General features: G+C 42.5%; 1 protein-coding gene across 4 annotated transcripts; it reads right to left on the bottom strand.

Annotated features, from left to right (window-relative positions):
- Positions 1–2,752: 2,752 nt before the first annotated feature.
- LOC125544796 (uncharacterized) lies at positions 2,753–6,369 on the bottom strand. Of its 4 annotated transcripts, XR_007299708.2 has the most exons (5): positions 5,676–6,369; positions 5,141–5,499; positions 4,981–5,031; positions 4,436–4,558; positions 3,044–3,365 (listed from the first exon to the last, which is right to left on the bottom strand). XR_007299708.2 is itself a non-coding variant. In XM_048708558.2 (4 exons), exons 1-4 carry the CDS (start codon positions 5,700–5,702, stop codon positions 2,905–2,907), a joined length of 330 nt encoding a protein of 109 aa, XP_048564515.2. In that variant the 5' UTR covers positions 5,703–6,369; the 3' UTR covers positions 2,753–2,904. The 4 variants fall into 4 exon arrangements, 2 of the variants coding, with proteins under 2 accessions (XP_048564515.2, XP_048564516.1); XM_048708558.2 differs by lacking the exons at positions 3,044–3,365; positions 5,141–5,499 and adding an exon at positions 2,753–3,033; XR_007299706.2 differs by having other exon boundaries at positions 4,981–5,499.
- Positions 6,370–7,734: the final 1,365 nt, after the last annotated feature.

Genomic DNA, 7,734 nt, shown 5'->3' with positions numbered 1-7,734 from the left:
GCCTATCTTCTATTCTTGTCTTATACTTCATGCAAGAGTCACGGTGATCTTCACCTTTCCTTTTTACATTTTATCCTTTGGAAAGCACAATGTGTTGGAAATATCCTAATATATATAGCTAATTGGATGTGAGTTTTCATGAACTATTATTGTTGACATTACCCTTGAGGTAAAAGGTTGGGAGGCAATACTATAAGCCCCTATCTTTCTCTTGTTTGATTAAAACTTCATACCCATAAATATTGCGTGAGTGTTAGCAATTGTGAAAGACTATATGATAGTTGAGTATGTGGACTTGCTAAAAAGCACTTATATTGACTCTTTCCGATGTTATGATAAATTGCAATTGCTTCAATGACTGAGATTATAGTTTGTTAGTTTTCAATGAAGTTTATGATTCATACTTGAAACTGTGAATGAATTGTTACTTTAGCATAAGAAATCACATGACAATATATGTATATGTTGTTGTTCTAAGAATGATCATGGTGCCCTCATGTCCGTATTTTATTTTATCGACAGCTCTATCTCTAAACATGTGGACACATTTTTCAATATTGGTTTTCGCTTGAGGATAAGCGGGGCTAAGGTTGGGGGAGTTGATATGTCCATTTTGCTTCATGCTTTTATATTGATATTAATTGCATTATGCGCTGTTATTACACATTATGTTACAATACTTATGCCTATTCTCTCTTATTTTACAAGGTTTACATGAAGAAGGGGAATGCCGACAGCTGGAATTCTGGGCTGGAAAAGGAGCAAATATTAGAGACCTATTCTGCATAACTCCAAAACTCCTAAAACTTCACGGGAGCACGTTTTAGAATATATAAAAAATATTGGGCGATAGAAGTACCAGAGGGGGCCACCCACCGTCCACGAGGGTGGGGGCGCGCCCTACCCCCCTGGGCGCGCCCCCTGCCTCGTGGGCCCCCTGGCAGCCCTCTGATGCCCATCTTCTACTATACGAGGTCTTTCGTGGAGGAAAAAAAATTATAAGCAAGCTTTCGAGAAGAAACTCCGCCGCCACGAGGCGGAACCTTGGCAGAACAAATCTAGGGCTCCGATGGAGCTGTTCTATCGGGGAAACTTCCCTTCGGGAGGGGGAAATCATCACCATCGTCATCACCAACGATCCTCTCATTGGGAGTGGGTAAATCTCCATCAACATCTTCACCAGCACCATCTCATCTCAAACCCTAGTTCATCTCTTGTATCCAATCTTTGTCCCAAAACCTCAGATTGGTACCTGTGGGTTGCTAGTAGTGTTGATTACTCCTTATAGTTGATGCTAGTTGGTTTACTTGGTGGAAGATCATATGTTCAGATCCATTATGCATATTATTACCCCTCTGATTATGAACATGAATATGATTTGTGAGTAGTTACGTTTGTTCCTGAGGACATGGGAGAAGTCTTGCTATAAGCAGTCATGTGAATTTGGTATTCGTTCGATATTTTGATGAGATCTATGTTGTCTCTCCTCTAGTTGTGTCATGTGAACGTCGACTACATGACACTTCGCCATTGTTTGGGCCTAGAGGAAGGCATTGGGAAGTAATAAGTAGATGATGGGTTGCTAGAGTGACAGAAGCTTAAACCCTAGTTTATGTGTTGCTTCATAAGGGGCTGATTTGGATCCATATGTTTCATGCTATGGTTAGGTTTACCTTAATACTTCTGTTGTAGTTGCGGATGCTTGCAATAGGGGTTAATCATAAGTGGGATGCTTGTCCAAGGAAGGGCAGTACCCAAGCACCGGTCCACCTACATATCAAATTATCATAGTACCGAACGCGAAACATATGAATGTGATGAAAACTATCTTGACGATAATTCCCATGTGTCCACGGGAGCGCTTTCTTTTATATAAAAGTTTGTCCAGGCTTGTCCTTTGCTACTAAAAGAATTGGGCCATCTTGCTGCACCTTATTTACTTTTATTACTTGTTATCCGTTTCAAATTACGTTATCTCAAAACTATCTATTACCGATAATTTCAGTGCTTGCAGAGAATACCTTACTGAAAACTGCTTATCATTTCCTTCTGCTCCTCATTGGATTCGACACTCTTACTTATCGAAAGGACTACGATAGAGCCCCTACACTTGTGGGTCATCAGCTGCTGCCGCCGTCGCCCCCTCCATCCTCCATCCTCTCCCTCCTCCATCCTGCCACTGTCGCCCCCTCCCTCCCTAGCTCCCTCCTCCATCTCCCTCCATTCCGCCGCCGTCGCCCCCCCACGCCGTCACCGCCACCGAGGTAACTCCTCCTACCTGCCTTCTCCTTCCCCCTCCTTCTCGCCTCCTCCTTCCTTCCTCCCCCTCCTCCTTCCCGCCTCCTCCCTCCTTCCACTACTAGGAAAAAGGCTACTGGCAGCGCGGGTAAAATGGCTATTCGCAGCGCGGGTACCCGCGCTACTAGTATCACGCTACAACTAATAGTTAGTAGTAGCGTGGGTTAAACCCGCGTTACTACTAACTTTGTTAGTAGTAGCGTGTGCCACCCACGCTACTGCTATTTCGTACCCGCGCCACTACTACCGAAACAGTAGTAGCGTGTCCATACTACCAACGCTACTAGTATCCTAAATACTAGTAGCGCGCAGTTTTTTCCCACGCCACTACTACCTAATTAAGAATTTAAAAAATAAAATCCACCAATTCCATTTTATGCATACAGTTCCCAGTAAACACAATAGTGAGCACTGATGGGCTCCTATTTCATGGTTAACCAGAAACCGAAGGCAATAAATCAGCCAAAATAACCTCATTATGCATTGCTACTCACAAATGACCACTTCAAAGAACATGCAAGTATCTATGTCATTAACAATTGCAAACATAAGTTTCTTTTTACTACAGTTGTTGTATGTACTATCACACAGTTCCTCATTCTGTTCTCACTCAATAATAAGAAAAATGAAAAGAAAAGATAGAGATAATCTGCCGCAATTGCACTTCGGTGTCATGGATTCAGTCTGCTGCTTCAACATCTCATTATCCTGCAGCACTCTGTCGCTATCTTGTACCTATGAATAAAAACACACCTTAATTGTCAGAGAAGCAAATGTGAAACCTTATTACAACATGTATGCTAAGTCGCTAACATATAGAGATAGCTAGAACAAATGTGAAAACTTGCCATGTTGTCGAGTAAGTATATGAGCACCCCTCAAAACATCAATTAGCAAGTACTTGACACATACAAACTTGTACAGAAAAATAAAACTTTTGAATTTAATAGGCTTCAAAGATTGCAAGGAAGGCGTACTGATGAGCTGCAATGCAATCTTCAGTGTTCAATACTTGTACACACTATGCTCCTACGGTGCAACCCCTAGCTCATGTGGATTCACAAAGTCTACATTGTATAGGACATTTTTTAGCAAAGGGTGAAACTGCATACATATACATCTCAAATTATATGTAGCATGTGTCTAGTCATCGTACGATTGCCCGAGCTCAAAACTGTATTTCTTATAAAAACTTTAGACCATGTTCAAGAAACACATGTAGTTCACGACAAGTGTACATATCACCCATTTTATAGGTTCAAAGACAGATAACAAAAATTAACTAGACAAAGTTAGATGACAGTGAAGCTTAAAGCTGCAGCAAGAAATATTAGATATACACATTTTGAAAATCAACCTCGGTGGAACAACACAAGATTGCATTTAGATTTCCGAATTAAACATAGGAATATCTCATAGTTTAAAATAAAGGCACTCAACAGAAAAGTGCATAAAAGATTTCAAAATAACTCAACAAGCTGCTTCAGCAAGCATCATAGGAGGGGATGTACATGTATAAAAATTGAGAGACCAAAGACCAAAGACCTTGTGGTCTCTTTTTCTTCTCTCTGTGAGAATTTGTGCCGTCTCTTTGTGCTGTGAAGCGTAGCATGCAGCCTAGTTCTATGCCCACCAAAGACCAAAGAAGAGGCCCCGGCATGTAGTGGAGAAAGACATCAGAATTAAGGAGGACCTCAATCAGAAGCTTGACACTCCGGCCAAGATCCAGCTGAACCCTGATCGATTACATTTTTACGCCAACTATATGTACTGTTATAGAATGAATGGAAAACAAACAAAACTTTCGACACGAGAAACAACATGAGTACGTCATCCATATAAACTAGAGTATCGATTTCACCAACATCAGTTAATTGTACTACTACCAAAGGAAGCTGGATATATATAATTAAGCATGCCTATTAAATAGCTCATGCCTGATCATATATACCACAGAGAAAGACGCCAGGGTACCAACTAGCATGGTCGTTCTTATCGAATTAACACTACAATATAGCAACTAGATTAACACACATCATAATGCATACTAGACATTATTGCCAACTTCAAGTATACATGCTACCATGTAATCTTTGAACATGGATCAAAATGAGATTTCAGGCTTTGTCAACCTTACCCTGATCAGTACTAAATTCTCTAGGCTGCTCAACCTTTCCTTGTAGGGAGCATTTCTTTCACCTAGTATCTTGTTGTTAAGTTTGGGAAGAAACCTGCATCCCTTCAGATAGTCATCCATATCCTGAAGAAAAAAACAGTATACATTTTCAGTGACTCAACATATATCATCAAATACTGCTCTGGTTTACTCTAAGAATAATTGTTAAAGTTCAGCCAATGTTTTCTTATGATCTTCCACTCTTTGAAGTAGAAGTAAAAACTGAAAGCTAAACACACATTAAGACTACCTACATAAAATTCTTCAGATAGCGAATGAGCGACAGAAAAAAAATACTTCAGATAACAAGGAACAGGCCAACAAGCAACAACACAAGTTTTTTAGCAGCAGCGATTAGTAACTACCGAGACATTGCTGGTGAAGAGATGAATTTTGGATACCATTCATCCCCGAGGAGCAGTCTTTGTTGATAGTGGTGTAGGGTGTGATGTTGGACAGACTGAAAAAGCTATTGTCGTGCCAGGTAGAAGAGTGTTGGTACATACCTTGAAGTGGACCCTGCTCTTGACCTGCTTGTCCAGCGCGTGGCACACTGACTGAAACAATAACAAGACCAGGCACACATGATCAATACACCTAGATGATGCTTACTGCTGATTGATTGCAGTTGCATGATGTCAATTCGAGGGTAGCAAGAGAACGCACGCGGTGATTGAAGATTCTGGCCTAGGTCCAACGTTCCCCGTTTTTCTGGTTTGCACATCGTTGGCGGCGATGACTGCTATGTGCAAAGCTTCTACTGAATTTTCCAGTTTTAGGGAATGAGGCTTTAATGTTTAATCCATGGAACCATTTTATGTACTGAATTGTGTGTGTTTTTTCATGCATCTTCGTGATCCAGGGTTGCAGTCCTTGAGCCATGGTTGTAGTTTGCAAATCTTCTACTGATCTACAAGTATATTTCCCCCAAACTGGCTGTTCTCCCCCACTATGTAATGTGTTGTATTGTTCTTGAGTTCACATGTGCTTTCTTCTATTCCATCAGACCAGATATGCTTTTCTATCTACAGCAGAAAAAACATGGTATACTTTAATTAAGTAATCATGATGAACTACACTGAACTGAACAAAAGTCATGGGGATATTATGGGTCACAAACTTAACAAGGCGTGTGCTCGAATTATCTACGAAAAACTGAATACAGATTCAAATTGCACAAACGAAATGAAATGCTATCAACCTGTGATGTTGCTGAACTGATGGGCATATCTGAGTATGACTCGAGCTGTAAAACCTTCTGTTGAGCTGGGCCGAGGAGCTCGGGCGTCCCTCGTCTCGCCGCCGCTGCCGTCTCCTCTGCCACGCGATGCCCCCGCCTGATAGCCGCTCCTCTGCCACGCGATGCCCCCACTCGACAGCTGTGTCGCCACCTAACTCCGCCGTGCGTGCCTCATTGACTTGCTGCGCCTCCGCCTCCGCTCCCCTTCCTCCCGCCGCCGCCCCCACCGGACGACCCCCTGGTCGCGCTCCACGGCATCTGCACCGTGCCCACCCCAACTTCGACGCTCTCCTTCTTCCGCGCCCTCCCCTCGCCAGCCCCGCTCCCGCTCTTCCACGAGCTCGCCTCCAGCCTCGCCAATCCCTCGTCGCTCCCAAACAAGAAAAACAGGATGAGATGGGGGAAGGAGGAGACGGTGTGGGAGGCAGCCATGGAAGAGATGGATCCAAGGGACAAGGGAGAGAAAGTGTGGGGATGGTGGCCGGCGGCGATGGGGCAGAGGGCGCACCATGGCCCTGGATCTGGATCGGAGTCGAGGGAGGAAGGGGAGGGAGAGAGAACGTGATGAGAGGGGATAAGGGAGAGAGGGAGGTGTGGTGCACTTAGTTGGAGCGCATGCCGGTGAACCGCGCTACCACTAAGTTCGCAGTGGTGCCGCTATTAAGTGGGCTGACCAGTTGATCCTATCTATCTATAGTAGCAGCGTGGGGTTGCACATCCGCGCTACTACTATCAACTTAGTAGTAGCGTGGCTTTTATACCCCACGCTACTACTTTGGTTTATTCTGGAGGCATGATGAGAACCACTTAGCAGTAGTGTTGGGACGTTAGACCCACGCTACTACTATTCTCTAGTAGCAGCGCACTGTTTTTACAAGCGCGCCGGCCCATTACCCCACGCTACTGGTAAGCTCCTGCGTATAAGGTTTTCCCTAGTAGTGTTCCTCCCCCTCCTCCCTCCCTCCTTCCTACCCCTCCTTCCTCCCTTCTTTGTCTCCGTTCTTGTAGAATGTAGGTAATATAAATGTAGATTTTAGAATGTAGACATTGTAGAATGTAGGTTTTTTAATAGAATAATTTTTTTGACTATTTTAGGTGGTTTGAATAGAATGTAGGTAATTTAAATGTAGACATTGTAGAATATAGATATATATATAGATGGATGGATAGATGTTAGGGCTAGAAAGTAGGTGCTTAATATAACTAGTTTATTTATAGTAAGTGCTTAATATAACTAGTTTATTTATAGTAAGTGCTTAATATAACTAGTTTATTTATAGTAAGTGCTTAATAGAACTAGTTTATTTATAGTAAGTGCTTCATAGAACTAGTTTATCACTTTGTGTTTCATTTTTGTTCTGGCAAACAGGTGCTCGATATGTCCTATTTTAGCAAAGGTCATGACGAATTTTTTCATGAATTTAAGCATTGCTTGTGCTAGAATATGTAGGAAATATCGAGTTCCCCGGATTTGTGTGTTGAGTTTCCTGGTAGTTGCCTTCAATCGATTTTTAATTAATGTTTCAACTATGAACATAGGAAATGTCTGACAACGAAAAGGATTTCGGTATGTGTGAATACTGCGAAGACGAGTGCGGCCTATGCGATAGAAATTTGCTAGTTGTTGATAGGCGCTTCAACATCAAGCTGGACAAGAACTTCGAAGAGCATATATGTAGCGACCCGACCTCAGACGGTCAAGTCTTTGTGCTTAAGTGTCATCCCTGGATCGGTATTTCTGACACACACACAATACTCGAGGTTTTATAACAGAGTTCAATCACACACTTATTACATCGAATGCCTAAAAAGAGAACTTATTACAATAATATGGCTGAAGGCCATCTAAATAAGATAATTGCAAAAGCTTTGAAGATAAATGAGTCCATCCAACTCCACGGCAAAACTGAGTGCACGACAACGACCTAGCGCACCTTACTCTTCGTGTAAAATTTTTGCAACATAATACGTTGCAGCCTGTGTAGGTCAGCACATGGAATATGCTATATGCTGGCAAGAT

Source organism: Triticum urartu, chromosome 3A (assembly GCF_056163025.1).
Source record: "Triticum urartu cultivar PI428250 chromosome 3A, HENAU_Tu73, whole genome shotgun sequence".
Classification (NCBI taxonomy): domain Eukaryota; kingdom Viridiplantae; phylum Streptophyta; class Magnoliopsida; order Poales; family Poaceae; genus Triticum; species Triticum urartu.
This window is presented reverse-complemented; position numbering and strand designations above follow the sequence as displayed.